The sequence below is a fragment of the Nerophis lumbriciformis genome, linkage group LG06 (genome assembly GCF_033978685.3).
Source record: "Nerophis lumbriciformis linkage group LG06, RoL_Nlum_v2.1, whole genome shotgun sequence".
Taxonomy (NCBI): domain Eukaryota; kingdom Metazoa; phylum Chordata; class Actinopteri; order Syngnathiformes; family Syngnathidae; genus Nerophis; species Nerophis lumbriciformis.
The window spans coordinates 19749033-19767763 of NC_084553.2; the positions used below are offsets into that span (position 1 = coordinate 19749033).

The 18731-nt window shown below is 42.1% G+C and overlaps 1 protein-coding gene across 2 annotated transcripts in view; it reads right to left on the minus strand.

Annotated features, from left to right (window-relative positions):
* cemip (cell migration inducing hyaluronidase 1) overlaps positions 1 to 18731 on the minus strand; it is a 344459-nt gene that overhangs the window by 62491 nt on the left and 263237 nt on the right. For both annotated transcript variants that reach the window (XM_061963866.2, XM_061963867.2), the window contains 2 exons: positions 13916 to 14125; positions 5359 to 5564 (listed from right to left, as the gene is read on the minus strand). In XM_061963866.2, coding sequence (XP_061819850.2) covers positions 5359 to 5564; positions 13916 to 14125 — 416 coding nt within the window. The remainder of the gene's footprint in view (positions 1 to 5358; positions 5565 to 13915; positions 14126 to 18731) is intronic.

The window sequence follows — 18731 nt, forward strand, 5'->3', positions numbered from 1 at the left end:
ACCACCACCAGGATTATTACCAGCTTCCTGAAACAGAAGCCCAAGCTGAATGGAGAGGTTTGTTCTCTCCGTAAAGCACAGCACTCACATTTAGGTCTAAGGGTTGCATCTGCTCTGAGTGCAGCAAGGAGGGACCTGGATGCAGGGGTTAGAAGAGCTAAAGCCATCTGAAAAAAACTTGGACGGTCATCAAGACCACCCGATGACCTGAATACTCATTATGCTCGGTTTGAGGCTTGTAACACGTCATCCTGCACCATGCTCACAATACCATTAGGTGAACTTGCCATGAGGAAAACATTAAAAAACACATTAGCATCCTCATCATTAGAATTATAAGAAGAATCAGAATATATCTGACGCAGTACACCAACCAATCGGAGAACAGGGGTACATATTGTCCGTGTACTGCAGCTTTCAATGCAATCATACCATAGACTGTATTGAATACAGTGGGAGGATTTGGACTGAGACCATCACTCCTCATTGATCGTCCTTAACATTCTCATTTGAAATGTGACGGTTTAGTCAAATATTCAAGCTGTCACATTGTTACACAATGATGAGTATAAGGACAGACAGGAGGAACAACATTTACAGCTTTGGTAAATAACTAGGGATGTCCGATAATGGCTTTTTGCCGATATCCGATATTCCGATATTGTCCAACTCTTTAATTACCGATACCGATATCAACCGATACCGATATCAACCGACATATGCGGTCGTGTAATTAACACATTATTATGCCTAATTTGGACAACCAGTTATGGTGAAGATAAGGTACTTTTTTTAAAAATTAATAAAATAAGATAAATAAATTAAAAACATTTTCGTGAATAAAAAGGAAAGTAAAACAATATAAAAACAGTTACATAGAAACTAGTAATTAATGAAAATGAGTAAAATTAACTGTTAAAGGTTAGTACTATTAGTGGACCAGCAGCACGCACAATCATGTGTGCTTACGGACTGTATCGCTGCAGACTGTATTGATATATATTGATATATAATGTAGGAACCAGAATATTAATAACAGAAAGGAACAACCCTTTTGTGTGAATGACTGTGAATGGGGGAGGGAGTTTTTTTGGGTTGGTGCACTAATTGTAAGTGTATCTTGTGTTTTTTATGTTGATTTATTTAAAAAAATCTCTATAAATAACCTCTAAAACCAAAGATAAAGATGCATTATAGGAGGAGTTGCCACTCCCGTTCCCCTTTACATTGAGGGAGCAGCAGGAGTCGGTATAGGAGCAGAGCCTCACGCATCATGAGGGAGCCGACACACCTGACATATGAACTGTTAGCCCACAACCTTTAGGAAGACAGTTGCAAAGCTGCGACCATCCGGATTCCTTCCTCAACGTGTCTGACCTCACTCACACTTGTGACTGCATGAAATGCAATGAACTGCTCTTTTCATTTGTTGTTGTGTAAAATGTTGCGGTTTAAGATTCATTTCTGTTTATTCTAAAAATGCAGCCCACCATCACACCTTGATGTTTGAAATGACAATGAGTTACGTCAGTACAGCAGGTAGGCTAACAAAATAACTGTCAAAAATGAAGTGTGGGAATGACAACTGCTGTGGTCAATAATTTAGAACACCACTACCCCATTATCGCCGTGTGAAATTCCAATCTACTCAGGTCGGTCTGTTGCGTTGTAGACATATCTTGTACAGGCGGAAGCAAGGCACAAATGGCCATACAATCGTGGTAACGTCATATCGTGTGAGTTGGAGTTCAAAAACATTGTACAGTGTAATATGGAGTTCAAAAGCATGGTACAGTGTAAGTTGGGATTTAAAATAAGTCATAAAGTGAGAGCTGGAGTTAAAAAAAAATGGTAGAGAGCGAAATAAAGCAGTTTAAGTTGGAGCTTGAATACCATATTTTTCAGACTATAAGTCGATGTTTTTTTCATAGTTTGGCCGTGGGTGCGACATATACTCCGGAGCGACTTTTGTGTGAAATTATTAACACATTACCGTAAAATATCAAATAATATTATTTATCTCATTCGCGTGAGCGACGAAGAAAATGTCCGCAATCGTCACACACAAGTCAGCAATCGTCACTCACACGCTAACCAATAAGAATTCGGCGGGGGCGGGTCATGGCAGAAGTGCATTGTGGGTCCTGGGATGCTAACTGCTATATGCTATACGCTACTGCCAGAGCTATTAAAATGGATCGCATCAACATTGGCGGTCCATCCATCCATTTTCTACCGCTTATTCCCTTAACTTATAAAAACTGAGAAGGACTGAACTAAAATGGCACCGAAAAGGAAATCATATACTGCAGATTACAAGCTGGTTGTAGTGAAATATGCTGCAGAGAACAGCAATCGAGCAGCAGAAAGAAAGGATGCTAGCGGGGCGCATACCAGAGGCGACACCGAGGAGGAAGATTGAATGGGATTTAGCGATTAGGTGTGACAGATTGTTTGGTAAACGTGTAGCATGTTCTATATGTTACAGTTATTTGAATGACTCTTGCCATGATGTGTTGCGTTAATATACCAGGCAAGCTCTCAGTTGGTTATTTGTGTGTCATATAACGTACACTTATTCAGCCTGTTGTTCACTATTCTATATTTATTTTAAATTGCCTTTAAAATGTCTATTCTTGGTGTTGGATTTTATCAAATACATTTCCCCCAAAAATGCGACTTATACTCCAGTGCGACGTATATATGTTTTTTTCCTTCTTTATTGTAGGGTGACCATTTCCATGATACCAAAAAGGAGGACATTATGCGGCATATCAATAAATTACTATGGTGTACATAGGACTCTGGTATACTCTTATTTATAGTACAATTTTGAGTGGTTTAAAGATGATGTTTGTGTGGCTGAATAGGAAAAAATATTAAAGTCAAGTGTTTGTTAACAGTATTTGTATTTATTCAATACATTGTGGTGTTCAAAAAGTGACCACTGAGATGAATCTTTTCAAGTGCAGAGTGCCACAAAGCATAACATGTGTGGACTTAAATGTAGTTAACATATATAATTAAAAAAAAATGCCACAAAAATTTTTCCACATCAACATCAAGGCTGCTTGCTGCATATCTGGTTGCGTTATGCAGAATATGGGCCAAACAGTTTGCAGGGAGCACATCTTTTTGGCTCAGTTTCAGCTTCTGATACACTGTTATGTTTGCCACAATTGACACTGGCATTGTCTGCTGCATATGCAGACATGTTTTTCACCTCTAAGCCAGACATCTCAAGTTTTGCCAGCAGCTGGTTTGTTATGGCTTCTGACGTTTCGTTGCTGTGACTATAAAAATCCAACAGGACATGTTGGATGCCTTCATCAAAGTGAAAATACCTTACCACAATGGGAAAACACTTGTTTGTTCCTTTATTTGAGGCGTCGGTTGCTACGGAAAAGGGTAGGTTGTTTTCTTTTATGTAGTCGGTATGTTCCTGTACCGAATAGTGAGCGATGACGTTCTCGCACAATGCCTTGGCTTTTGTTCGGCCACAGGCCATCCCTTTAGCTGTGGGATAGTCACTGAAAATCTCCCGGTCCACTTTCATGCCACAGTCTAAACTTCTGTAGGACTGGTGATGCTTTACAGCAGTGGTTCTCAACCTTTTTTCAGTGATGTACCCCCTGTGAACATTTTTTTAATTCAAGTGCCCCCTAATCAGAGCAAAGCATTTTTGGTTGAAAAAAAGAGATAAAGAAGTAAAATACAGCACTATGTCATCAGTTTCTGATTTATTAAATTGTATAACAGTGCAAAATATTGCTCATTTGTAGTGGTCTTTCTTAAACTATTTGGAAAAAAATATGTAAAATAACTAAAAACTTGTTGAAAAATAAACAAGTGATTCAATTATAAATAAAGATTTCTACACATAGAAGTAATCATCAACTTAAAGTGCCCTCTTTGGGGATTGTAATAGAGATCCACCTGGATTCAGGAACTTAATTCTAAACATTTCTTCACAAAAAAAGAAATCTTTAACATCAATATTTATGGAACATGTCTACAAAAAATCTAGCTGTCAACACTGAATATTGCATTGTTGCATTTCTTTTCACAGTTCTCTTTGACAGACATTTTAGTGAGGGTCAAACCATCATGGCATGGGGGAAACTCTGGGTTTATGGTAATGAATGGAATAGCCTACTTAATTTGATGTTCAGTTTATGAACTTACATTACATTACATACCCCCAGGGTACCATTTGAGAACCACTGCTTTACAGCATGGTACACCTTGCACAGCTCCGCAGCAGTTATCTTGTCATCCAGGGGCGACGAAACTTCATGAAAAAATGTCCTCATTGAAGAGGTACCTGCCGCATGTTTATTACCTTTAAGTTTATCCGTACCCGCATGCCGTTCAATTGCAGCTTTCCCCTGACTACTTACGTTGACATCACATCGACAAAGTGTGCAGAAGCCATGGAATGAGTCTCGGCTGCTTTTCGTTATAAATTCGTGCTCTTTTATCCATTCAGAGTTAAACGAGGTCTTGCGTTTTGGCATGATGCTAACTTTCTGTCAATGTTATGCCGCAGCAGCACATGGACCCTTGTTTACTTTTTTAACCAATGATAAGCAGATTTGTATCCGACACAGCTCTTAGCCAATCATTTGATACGTTACTGCGTTGGGGGCATTTTTTACGGTCTTTGATTGGCTATCGCGCTGTAGCCCAGCAAAGATGAAAAAACTCCGCTCTTTAAGCCTAGTGCCTCAAAAAGGAGGACAAATACGTGTCCGGCTTGAAGCTGCGCTGGACGCCGGACAGGGCATTAAAAATCCGGACTGTCCGGCCTAAATCCGGACACCTGGTCACCCTACTTTATTGTGCATTTTTGGCCGGTGCGACGTATACTCCGGAGCGACTTATACACCGAAAAATACAGTACACTGTACAGTGCAAGATGGAGTTTGAAACATCGCACCGTGTGAGCTGGAGTTTTAGAACATGGTACAGTTCCAGTTGGAGATGAAAAAAATATTGTACATTGCAAGTTGAAGTTTAAAAATATTGTATGAATTAAGTTAAAGTTTAAAATCTTGGTATGGTGCAAGTTGGAGTTTAAAAATTGCAAATTAAAGTTGAAGAACTTGTAGTTTGAAAACTTGGCAGAGTGCAAATTGGAGTTTAAGAAGATTGTACAATGCAAGTTGGAGTTTAAAAACATTGTGCAGTTTAATTTAAAGTTTGAAAATATTGTACAGTGTGAGTTGGAGCTAAAACATTCTACAATTTAAGTATGAGTTTAAAAACCTAGTATGGTTCAATTTGAAGTTTGAAAAGATCGTAGAGTGAGACTTTGAAAAATATTGTACAGTGTGAGTTGAAGTTTAAAAACCTTACCTGCAGTCCTGCCGAGGGTTGGCTACGTATCCTGGGTAGGCTCCGTCAGTGATGCCGCGGCACATTTTACTGTCTCTGTCGGAAGGCAGTAGAGTTCCTGCTCGTACCATGAGGCCCAGACAGTGATAGAACGTGTTTCTCTCCTCTGGACCGTCCTCGGTAAAGAAACAATGGCCGAGCGCGTCATAGCCCACCACGTCTTTGACCTGTAATGGTTGAAAAAATATTTGGATGTGTCGTATTTGACATTTAATACAAAGCAGTGATTCAATTGCGAAAGTAAAGAGGATGTCCGAAGTCTGCCAGGTTTATGACTTGTTTGTATATTGACTTGTAGCAAAAAAACTAATCTTCTATAAAGATTGGAGTGCATGACAAAGTGGAAAGAAAAATGTAACACTCTTTGACCATATGGTCCTTTAAAGTTGGAAAGTACAGAACCAATGTTGTAATAGCGGCACGGAGCATTAATGGCGCCGATGAGTTGAAATGGTAACTGTTAGAAGACGTCCAATTCTGGTAAGCATCTTAATATTGATTTTGACAACTACATCAGAAAGCTGATATAGGGACCTTTCTTTCTTTAAAGACACTATACTGCTTAACGAATCTTGACCTGCATTGGATTGGTTTTGGTCTTGACTGGTAAATGCAGTTAACTCAACTTTTACGTAGCACCCTGACACTAAAAGCTTTATTAACGTTGCTCTGGTCCGTGTTATTAGCAACAGACTTTGCACAGCTGATGCTTTCTCTCATTTATTGACAGCATCCATCCAGCCATCCATTTTCTACCGCTTGTCCCTTTTGGGGTCGCATATCAAACAAATATGGATAAACTAAAAAACTGTTTTAAAATACATCCATCTTCATTTACTGTTAAATCGAAGTAAAACAAAAATAATGCTAATTGGTAACGGTCACAAAACAAAAATACAAATACACAGACTATTTGACAGGGTAAAATAAATCTAATTTGTAGGTGTAGTAAAGGATGATGAAATGACGTAGAAATCTCCTAACAAAATATATAATATAAGGTGTCAGAAACTTGAATAATGAAGTAAAAAACATGTTATTTTTTGAAAATTGAATATTTAGAGTGCATGAGTAAGAACTAAGTAAAATGTAGCTTTCTGTGATGACATTGTCATTTATCAGTATGTATGTTTCACAACGCAGCAGCAACACAACCAATGTTGTAATGTTGGTAAAGAGCCAAACTGCTGAGTAAGCATTAATAGCGCTGATGAGTTGATTACAAACAACAGTACGGCAATTGTCACACGGATAAGTGTCACACAGACACATGAGGAGCATTACAGACATTTTAAAGCGTTTGCAGAGCTACATAAAGCTGCTGAGCACCAGTGTTGGGTTAGTTACTGAAAACCAGTAACTAGTTACAGTTTCTTGTTACTTTATTTCAAAAGTAACTCAGTTACTAACTCAGTTACTTACACCAAAATGTACTGTGTTACTGTGAAAAGTAACTATTTAGTTACTTCTTTTTTTCTTCTTTTTTTTAAGGCTCCCATTAATGCCCTTTTCGCCTTCATTTCAGTACTGTTATTGCACTGGAGAATAATACAATCTGTTGATCAACTTGACATGCATTTGCATCACTGAACTCTGCTAAGTAATGTGATCTACATACAACACACAAAGACAAATATATGTTTCAAAGGGCCAATTTATGTCAGGCCAGAACAAATTGACAAAACTATTTTAAATAGCTGCAACATAACATACATAAGTAACAAACAGCATAATAACAACATAGCTGTAAACCTGGCTTCACCTAAGGAAGGCACACATGACATACACAAAGTCTAACCAGGCATTTTTTTCTCTCAAGGAATTCTGAAATAAAATCATGTCTTCAGGAGATCAACACTGTACTGAAGCCCAGAACACTCTATGCATTTCCCAAGTTTTAGTTTAGAGATAAGGAAAGATTGGCCTGGCCCACTAGGATCCCTCTTTATGTTTGTGAACTTTATAGTCGATACATTTAGAGTGATGTGATAATCAAACACTCTAGAAGTCTAGAATGAAAGAGTATATAAGAGAATTGACAGAGTGTGTACCTTCAGTGATGAATGATGAGCAGAGGCAGAGTTTGGAGAGTTTTCTTTAGCTCGCTTTCCATTTTTATGTACTCACTGTCCAGGTACGTGGAAAATGTTTTCCGTGCCATTTGCTGTTTGACGCCGGTATCATGCTAATTAGCTGCCTGAAATCGGGTGACTCCACTGTAGAAATAGCCTGCATGTCTTCTAGCACATACGCTGCAATGGCTCTATCAATGTTGTCCTGGCTGGCAGTGCCTCCGTTAAAATCCTTAGGTGGAGGTGGAGGTGGAGGTGAAGTGTGTCTCTCTTTACTAGCTTCGTCAAAGCATGTTGCTTTTGTAGCCGTTTCAGCAGATTTGAATTGCTGTTTTGGGCGGTAGATAGGATATTTGATCCAAGACACAACTTACATTTAACTAAAATGTTATTTTCTTTGTGCTCAACAAAAGAAAAGTAGTGAGAATATCTCCATGTTAAGAACACCCCCACACCCCCCACACACAGCGCGCGCCTCTTCTCTCCCTTGTGACACAGGAAGATTCAGAAAGACGACACTGCAATTCTCCAATAAAACACACTCAGATCTTTTGTTTCTAGCCAATACGACATTAAAATTAACGCAGTAACGCATCATTTAGTAACCGTAACTGAGTTACTGAATATAAAAATTAACGTGTTAGACTACTAGTTTCCGCCGAAAATAACGGCGTTACAGTAACCAGTCCCAACACTGCTGAGCACACATCAAACTCAATTTGTGGCTGCTGCTATCTTGTAGCGTTATTGAAGACAACATCAGAAAGTTGCCGACAGTCACAGCAGTTGATGCAAATCTTTTTATAGACTTTGGTGGTTATTTGCTTTCGTAGACAATGCACTGGTAACTATAGAAGACTTGATAGCAAGCTGAATAGAGGCATTAATTGGAACACTTACAGTATGCTGCATGAAATAAATTGACATTTTGGAGATTTTGGATAGCGTTTCAGTGTGAATGCAATGGTTGAACAATGAAAAAAAATACTAGTCCTTTCCTAGTCTAATTAGGGGTGTCCAAACTTCTTCCATAGTGGGAAAACTGTAGCATGTTGGTTAGTTGGTGTCAGTTTATTTCAAACATGCATAAAATTACATCACATTTTTTCAGTTTTCTCATTAGAATATGTCCGAAAAGGACTAGGAAGAAGCAGAGTTTATGTAATCCTACACTTTTTCATATCATAGCAGGTTTTTTTTTAACACATTTGTTTGTTCTCAATTTGTAACACAACAGCGAATACATAAATAAATGACTAAATAAATATGTGAATATACAATGAGTAAGAAAATAATGATTACATACATAAACAATAATGGAAGTTGTCATAAATAAATAGTTAAGTGATTTATGGTTCACATTATGATATGAATAAGATTATCTCATCTTTTGATAAGGTTCAACATTTTTGTCAAGATTCTTCTTCTTTGTACTTTGGGAACACTTTGGGTCTGATTTACTAAAGATTTGCGTGTAATAAAACACACAAAACTGATCTACTAAACGTGTGCAAAATAGAATGCGTCTGTTAAGTGAGCAGAATAAGGCAGGCAATCCATTTTGCATCTCTGTCATCATAAATATGCAAAACATATGCTTGTCATCAAAACGGCAACAATACTTCCATCCATCTATCCATCTTCTTCCGCTTATCCGAGGTCGGGTCGCGGGGGCAGCAGCCTAAGCAGGGAAGCCCAGACTTCCCTCTCCCCAGCCACTTCGTCCAGCTCTTCCTGTGGGACCCCGAGGCGTTCCCAGGCCAGCCGGGAGACATAGTCTTCCCAACGTGTCCTGGGTCTTCCTCGCGGCCTCCTACCGGTCGGACGTGCCCTAAACACCTCCCTAGGGAGGCGTTTGGGTGGCATCCTGACCAGATGCCCGAACCACCTCATCTGGCTCCTCTCGATGTGGAGGAGCAGCGGCTTTACTTTGAGCTCCTCCCGGATGGCAGAGCTTCTCACCCTATCTCTAAGGGAGAGCCCCGCCACCCGGCGGAGGAAACTCATTTCGGCCGCTTGTACCCGTGATCTTGTCCTTTCGGTCATAACCCAAAGCTCATGACCATAGGTGAGGATGGGAACGTAGATCGACCGGTAAATTGAGAGCTTTGCCTTCCGGCTCAGCTCCTTCTTCACCACAACGGACCGATACAGCGTCCGCATTACTGAAGACGCCGCACCGATCCGCCTGTCGATCTCACGATTCACTCTTCCCTCACTCGTGAACAAGACTCCGAGGTACTTGAACTCCTCCACTTGGGGCAAGATCTCCTCCCCAACCCGGAGATGGCACTCCACCCTTTTCCGGGCGAGAACCATGGACTCGGACTTGGAGGTGCTGATTCTCATCCCAGTCGCTTCACACTCAGCTGCGACCCGATCCAGTGAGAGCTGAAGATCCTGGCCAGATGAAGCCATCAGGACCACATCATCTGCAAAAAGCAGAGACCTAATCCTGCAGCCACCAAACCAGATCCCCTCAACGCCTTGACTGCGCCTAGAAATTCTGTCCATAAAGGTTATGAACAGAATCGGTGACAAAGGGCAGCCTTGGCGCAGTCCAACCCTCACTGGAAACGTGTCCGACTTACTACCGGCAATGCGGACCAAGCTCTGGCACTGATCATACAGGGAGCAGACTGCCACAATCAGACAGTCCGATACCCCATACTCTCTGAGCACTCCCCACAGGACTTCCCGAGGGACACGGTCGAATGCTTTCTCCAAGTCCACAAAACACATGTAGACTGGTTGGGCAAACTCCCATGCACCCTCAAGGACCCTGCCGAGAGTATAGAGCTGGTCCACAGTTCCACGACCAGGACGAAAACCACACTGTTCCTCCTGAATCCGAGGTTCGACTATCCGGCGTAGCCTCCTCTCCAGTACACCTGAATAGACCTTACCGGGAAGGCTGAGGAGTGTGATCCCACGATAGTTAGAACACACCCTCCGGTTCCCCTTCTTAAAGAGAGGAACCACCACCCCGGTCTGCCAATCCAGTGGTACCGCCCCCGATGTCCACGCGATGCTGCAGAGTCTTGTCAACCAAGACAGCCCCACAGCATCCAGAGCCTTAAGGAACTCCGGGCGGATCTCATCTACCCCCGGGGCCTTGCCACCGAGGAGCTTTTTAACTACCTCAGCAACCTCAGCCCCAGAAATAGGAGAGCCCACCACAGACTCCCCAGGCACTGCTTCCTCATAGGAAGACGTGTTGGTGGGATTGAGGAGGTCTTCGAAGTATTCCCTCCACCGATCCACAACATACGCAGTCGAGGTCAGCAGAACACCATCCTCACCATACACGGTGTTGATAGTGCACTGCTTCCCCTTCCTGAGGCGGCGGATGGTGGTCCAGAATTGCTTCGAAGCCGTCCGGAAGTCGTTTTCCATGGCCTCACCGAACTCCTGCCTCTGCGACCGTTGAAGCCGCACACCGCTTGGCCTGTCGATACCTGTCCGCTGCCTCAGGAGTCCTATGAGCCAAAAGAACCCGATAGGACTCCTTCTTCAGCTTGACGGCATCCCTCACCGCCGGTGTCCACCAACGGGTTCTAGGATTACCGCCACGACAAGCACCAACTACCTTGCGGCCACAGCTCCAATCAGCCGCCTCGACAATAGAGGCGCGGAACATGGTCCATTCGGACTCAATGTCCAGCACCTCCCTCGTGACATGTTCAAAGTTCTTCCGGAGGTGGGAATTGAAACTCTCTCTGACAGGAGACTCTGCCAGACGTTCCCAGCAAACCCTCACAATGCGTTTGGGCCTGCCAGGTCTGTCCGGCATCCTCCCCCACCATCGCAGCCAACTCACCACCAGGTGGTGATCGGTAGAAAGCTCCGCCCCTCTCTTCACCCGAGTGTCCAAAACATGAGGCCGCAAATCCGATGACACAACTACAAAGTCGATCATGGAACTGCGGCCTAGGGTGTCCTGGTGCCAAGTGCACATATGGACACCCTTATGTTTGAACATGGTGTTCGTTATGGACAATCTGTGACGGGCACAAAAGTCCAATAACAAAACACCGCTCGGGTTCAGATCCGGGCAGCCATTCTTCCCAATCACGCCTCTCCAGGTTTCACTGCGCTGCCAACATGAGCATTGAAGTCCCCCAGTAGAACGAGGGAATCACCCGGGGGAGCACTCTCAAGTACTCCCTCGAGTGAATCCAAAAAGGGTGGGTACTCTGAGCTGCGGTTTGGCGCGTAAGCGCAAACCACAGTCAGGACCCGTTACCCAACCCGAAGGCGGACGGAAGCTACCCTCTCGTCCACCGGGTTGAACTCCAACGTACAGGTTCTGAGCCTGGGGGAAACAAGAATTGCCACCCCAGCCCGTCGCCTCTCACTGCCGGCAACGCCAGAGTGGAAGAGAGTCCAGCCCCTCTCGAGAGAACTGGTTCCAGAGCCCTTGCTGTGCGTCGAAGTGAGTCCGACTATATCTAGTCGGAACTTCTCCACCTCGCGCACTAGCTCAGGCTCCTTCCCCCCCAGCGAGGTGACGTTCCACGTCCTAAGAGCTAGCTTCTGTAGCCGAGGATCGGACCGCCAAGTGCCCTGCCCTCGGCTGCCGCCCAGCTCACATCGCACCCGACCTCTATGGCCCCTGCTATGGGTGGTGAGCCCATTGGAGGGGGGACCCACGTTGCCTCTTCGGGCTGTGCCCGGCCGGGCCCCATGGGGACAGGCCCGGCCACCAGGCGCTCGCCATCGTGCCCCACCTCCGGGCCTGGCTCCAGAGGGGGGCCCCGGTGACCCGCGTCCAGGCAAGGGAAATCTGGGTTCCTTAATCGTTTTCATCATAGAGGTCTTCGAGCTGCTCTTTGTCTGATCCCTCACCTAGGACCAGTTTGTCTTGGGAGACCCTACCAGGGGGCATCAAGCCCCCGGACAACATAGCTCCTAGGATCATTGGGACACGCAAACTCCTCTACCACGTTAAGGTGGCAGCTCAGAGAGGAGCAATACTGGGAGGAGAAAATGCGAATCTAATTTTTAGCACACAAAATGTGATGGATCAAGATTCATCACAGTTTTGCGAGAAATATTTTGCGTTTTATTTAGCACGTGTGAGAAGGATGTGCAAACTGAGAGTTCCACACACAGCTGCAAAATTGGTGCTCGCGCTGTAAAGACAGACGATGGACAGACAAGAATCGTCGGTCCTACGTGTGTGTCAATATTTTGGACGGTCAGAAATAAAACATATTAGACGTACATACAACATCATTTTATAAGTTTATAGCTGCAAGAGGACTTAAAGGGCTGATTAAAATGAATTAAATTGATGAGTTTTGATGTTCTTAAGGATTTTTCAATAGTGTTCGTTTAGGGACAAGCAGTAGAAAATGGATGGATGGATGAAAAAACTTCTTTAAGTCTACATTTTTTGGAGTAAATGCTGCCTCCCTTCGGCAGTAAAAAAAAAAAAAAAAAAAAAAAGTGGGGGGTTTCAATTTGCAGTAGAGGTAGGACTGCTTCTAAAATGCCCATAAAAGTAGTACATGTGTCCTGCTTATTTGAAATCCTAGCAAAATGCTGGTAGGAGCATGATGACATGCAGTAAAGGAGTGTCTCCGTGGTGATGCCCCGCATAGTGCACGCAAAATCATTTAAATAAGGCGAACTGCATCACTTTTCAATTGCACACGCAGTGTTAGTAGATTGCACGCAAAACGCCCACTGATAGTACACACTATTTTATAGATTGCACATGCTGCACTTCTGATCTAAGTAAATCAGGTCCTTAATGTTTGAACAGTTTCTTTAACTGGATCATATTAGTACTTTGTTTGACTTATTTGCCTAATCCATTCCATAATTTAATTACACATACTGATATGCTAAAGGTTTTAAGTGTTGTACGTGCAAACAAATGTTTTGAATTACATTTTCCTCTAAGGTTATATTTCTCCTCTTTTGTTGAGACAAATTGTTGAACGTTCTTGGATAGCAGGATATAGTTTGCTTTGTGCATAATTTTAGCTGTTTGCAAATGCACCAAGTCATTACATTTCAATATTTTTGATTCAATAAATAAAGGATTTTAGTGTTCTCTATATCCAACATTATGTTTTATTCTACCTGATCTTTTTTGTAACACCTTTAGTGAATGAATTGTACATTTGTAATTGTTTCCCCATATTTGTACACATTAGCTCCGATATGGTAATAGCGAGCAGTAGAAAATATGGAGTGATTTAGCAGAACATATTTAGCTTTATTCATTATTGACGTGTTCCTTGCTGCCTGTGTATTTTTACATGAGATTTCCAATTTATTATTTATTATTACACCCAAACATTTGATTTCTTTTACCCTTTCAATATATTCAATGTCAAGAAATGTCTTGAAAATTGTCAAATGTTTTGATGAAGGCAGCTAAAAAAATATAATAGAATATACATTAGATAGTTCTTCACGGGATGGGTACTCACCATAAGTCCATTGGAGGCATGAATGGTGACACAACGAGAAAAAGAGTGGTGGATTGACAGGTCACTGACATAGGTGGGGGGGTCGTAGCCTCCCTTCTGGTCCACGTCACCGTCCATATGAAAGTGGACGGGATAATGTCCCATCGTTTGTTGACCCATGTGCTGCATCTCCAAGCCAGATATATGAGTAGCCTTGAACCCTCGCTCTACCTAATGACCAGCGGAGAGGATCAGTCAGTTCATTACTACATAATAACACTGATAATATTACCAACAACAATGTTAAAAACTGTTCAGGGTTTGGAACAGTGGGCCATTTGTAGCCGAAACCAGCAAGGGTGGCAACGTGTGGTCATAACCACACGTTGCCATAGGACACGAGTATTCTCACCGCTTGTACAAAGCAGAGTGGGGGTTTTGTTGGCAAATGAGCCTGTGTGACGTAGCGAAACGGAGATGCAAACTTTATAGGACAAAAATGTGCAGAAAACTCATATTTTTTTACCCTCTGAGTGCAATACATCCGACATACATCCGAGGCACTGATTGTTATCACTCCGGTGTCAGGCTTGTCCCTGACAGTTTGACTATGTCTTAGTTTTTCCTCTGCGTTTTTCTTTGTTTCCTGTCTTTGTTTCCTGTCAGCACTCTTATTTTGGTTATTTCCTGATTGTCTCCCTGAGTGCTTTTTCCCCTCAGCTGTGGCTGATTGGCACCGGGCCACACCTGGTGTCAATCAGCCAGCTGCTATTTAGACCTGCGTTGTCCTCCACTCTGCGCTGGATTATTGTCATTTCTACTTGTCGATGTCAGTGTAGCTGTATGCGGTAGAGGTAAGCTACATTCTGTAGCTGTTTGTAGCTTGCTGTCTTTTTGTTCCTCGTCTTCCAGTGCCTGTTTTCCTGGCATCCTGTTTCCTGTTCCTAGTTCCTGGTTTGTGTTTTTTTTCTTTATTGTGGACATTAAATTATATTTTCCCGCTCAATGCCTGCCGTCATCTCTGCATCTTGGGGTTCGTCACCTACACACTCTGACATCCGGTACTTTTGTCTTGTTCTGTATATTGTACAGTATTTTGTATATTGTTTTGTATATTGCACAGGATTGCATATTATTTTTATTGGATAGTAGTCTATTTATTTAAATTCTTAGTTTTACCTTTGTTACTTCTTATGTAATTTATTTTTATCCCATATTTGTTCCCACTACCGCAAATTAAGTTGGAGTCCTTAATCTCGTTATATGCAAATATAACGACAATAAAGTCCATTCTATTCTATTCTAGATTTTATGGTGTTTTCACCATTGGTTTTGTGTTTTGCCTTATTGTTTGTCTGGAAAAACTAAATATCCTTGTCCCCTCCCAATATGGTTTTCGTAAAAAAAGCACCACCTGTATGGCTATACTCGACCTTTTGGAAAAGGTCAATGACTGTATTGAAGAAGGAAAATGCGGTATTGGCATTTTTTTGGATCTATCTAAGGCCTTTGACACAATAGACTTTGAGATCTTATTGTATAAGCTATATCACTATGGTGTCAGAGGGATACCTCTCGATTGGTTCCGCTCTTACCTATACGGAAGGCAGCAATGTGTATGCGTCAATGATCACAATTCACCCTGTATGACCATAAATTATGGGGTTCCCCAGGGATCCATCTTGGGGCCTCTCCTTTTCATCCTATACATAAATGATTTTGTAAACTCCTCCGAAACTTTTCATAAAATAATTTTTGCTGACGATACAAATTTGTTTACCTCACACAGGAGCCTACACGATCTACAAGTAACTGTCAATTCAGAGCTTGTGAAAGTAGATTCCTGGTTCAAATGCAATAAGCTCTCACTTAATGTAAATAAAACAAATTGTATTCTATTTCGTTCTAATAAAAACCAGACAAATACTGAGCACTGCCATATCAACATCAATGGGCAGGAAATACAGAGAGTGTACTCCACAAAATTCCTGGGGGTCATCATTGACGAATACCTCAATTTCAAATGTCACATTAGCCATCTGTTAAACAAATTATCCAAATATGTTGGCCTGTTCTTTCACCTTTGTCATTATCTTCCTCTTTATGCTCTACTCACACTATATAAAACTCTCTTTGAACCACATCTAAACTACTGTAATGTCATCTGGTGTAACACCTTCCCTACCTACCTCCACAAATTAGAATCCATGCAAAAGAAAATTATATGGGCCCTGTCATGGTCCAAGTTTAATGCCCCCACTCGACATCTATTCCCTAATTATCATCTCTTAAGACTGACAGAGTTCAATATTTATCAAAATGCTTGTTTAACCTATCAAGTCATTTACAGGCTGAATTTAAGGCTCTGTAGCTTGGTTCCTATCTACCATCCCCAGCATGCCCACAACACTCGTAACTTAGATTTGATATCAGGGAAACATCGTTTACTGGATTGTACCGCTCGAAGTGTTGTATGCAGGGGACCAAAGATTTGGAACCGGCTTAATGAGAGCCTCAAGATGCTGTATCCATTCTCCAACTTCAAAAATAAACTAAAAACTTATCTATTAACCACCTATATTTAATTTTTAATTTTAATATTTAACTCATGTGGGGTAGACTACTGTTGGGTTTTGCATGGTTGAATGAATGTATGTATGTATGTGTATGCTTGCTTTAGTACTATTATCTTGTGTTAATCATATAGCGTTGTTTTTTGTTTTGTTTTTTGTTGTTGTACTTGCTACCATGTTCCATCATTTCATGTATATACTATCCTCTGGACCCCCTGTCAAAAGCTTCTTCTAGCTTATTTGGGGGACCCTTTCACGTACCAACATCTTTAAATGATGATATTTCACTACTATTGTATTTGTTATATGGTATTGTGAATAAAACTTGAATAAAAATAATAATTTGTGGCATTTTTTGCCGTGTTTTTGTTTCAAACATGTCAATGATGTCAACACACAGTTGATTCAATAAGGGAGGAAAAGATCAATAAGTAGTAAAGACCCCTCCAAACAAGAAATCCTTCCCCAAAGTTCATATACTCTTTAATCTATAATGTTTTATACTTCAAATATTTACTGTATTTGAGCACATTCTGGGTGTCCTCAAATCTTGTGAAATTAGATTATGATCCTATATTTCAGTTGATACAAACACTTCATCCGTCAGCCCGCGAGTCACATGGCCTGATTTCAAAGTTTGCTCTTGAGGAAAAAAAACGGGAAGTTGAAAAAGGCAGATGGAGCTTTTGTTAGTGAACAAAGGACGGCCGATAAAACACAATTTGACAAATAAACTGCAGATGGCTGAAGACGACATCTTTGTTTACTATAACGCCACTTGACAGATCACTTTAAGAAAATGGAACAACTCTGCTGATACTTGTAGCATGGATATTGTAAATGCAAAACTGTCGAGAATGAAGTTTTGTTCCAATGTTTGTCTTGTATGGTTTTTGTATTTCTGTTAGTGCTATTGTACGCTGACAAAAGTGCTGCGTATAACAGCAGATGAGCAATAAGTACAAGTACGTATGAGTATATAGTTATAGTTTTAATTTATTTCAAACATGCATACAGTTACACAGCATACCATGAAGAACAGCATACAATTCTTCACCGTTGGGATAGAGACTTGTGTCATCATGTCCTTTACAGGCTCTCATCAATATACTGCATTTCTAGCTTAGGCTAATATAGTACAGTGGTAACATGAGATACTAGTAAAATGGGGCCATCCTACAAATTTTTTGGGATAAAAAACTCTCTCGATTAGTTGCTATGCTTTAGGTTGCGAGCAAAAATTTGGGTTACAAGCCTACCCACAGCTAGTTGGCGTAGCAAATGTCACCGACTGACTTTCGTCGGTTCTACCGAGTACATGTTCACGTAAAATCAAACAGTACCATATGTTGATACCTTTGTTGCACGCAACGTCACCTCAGGTTGCAGAATTGACACTTGGCAGGCAAACAGGCACATTATTAGCAGACTGTCTCAAGGTCAAGGAGCAGCGGCTTTACTTTGAGCTCCCCCCGGATGACAGAGCTTCTCACCCTATCTCTAAGGGAGAGCCCCGCCACCCGGCGGAGGAAACTCATTTCGGCCGCTTGTACCCGTGATCTTGTCCTTTCGGTCATAACCCAAAGCTCATGACCATAGGTGAGGATGGGAACGTAGATCGACCGGTAAATTGAGAGCTTTGCCTTCCGGCTCAGCTCCTTCTTCACCACAACGGAACGATACAGCGTCCGCATTACTGAAGATGCCGCACCGATCCGCCTGTCGATCTCACGATCCACTCTTCCCCCACTCGTGAACAAGACTCCGAGGTACTTGAACTCCTCCACTTGGGGCAGGGTCTCCTCCCCAACCCGGAGATGGCACTCCACCCTTTTCTGGGCGAGAACCATGGACTCGGACTTGGAGGTGCTGATTCTCATCCCAGTCGCTTCACACTCGGCTGCGAACCGATCCAGCGAGAGCTGAAGATCCTGGCCAGATGAATGCAAAAATACCTTCTGATTGAAATATGAAATCCGTGCTGCAGTCTGCAGGTGTACCTAATGTTGTGGCCCAGTAGCGACTGCAGCACAGTTTCATATTTCATTCATTCACAACTCCTCCAACACGAACATTATTGTTTTATTAAATAACTTTTTTAAATAGATTCAATCTTGCACGTGGAAACTTTAAGTGTGGGCTTTAGTTTATATAACACTCCCGTCAGGGGGTGCATTCTACGCCGGGGGTGCATTATCCGGCACAACACAGGGACGCTACAAGGTGTGTGTATGTGTGTGTGTGTGTGTGTGGGGAGGGGGGAG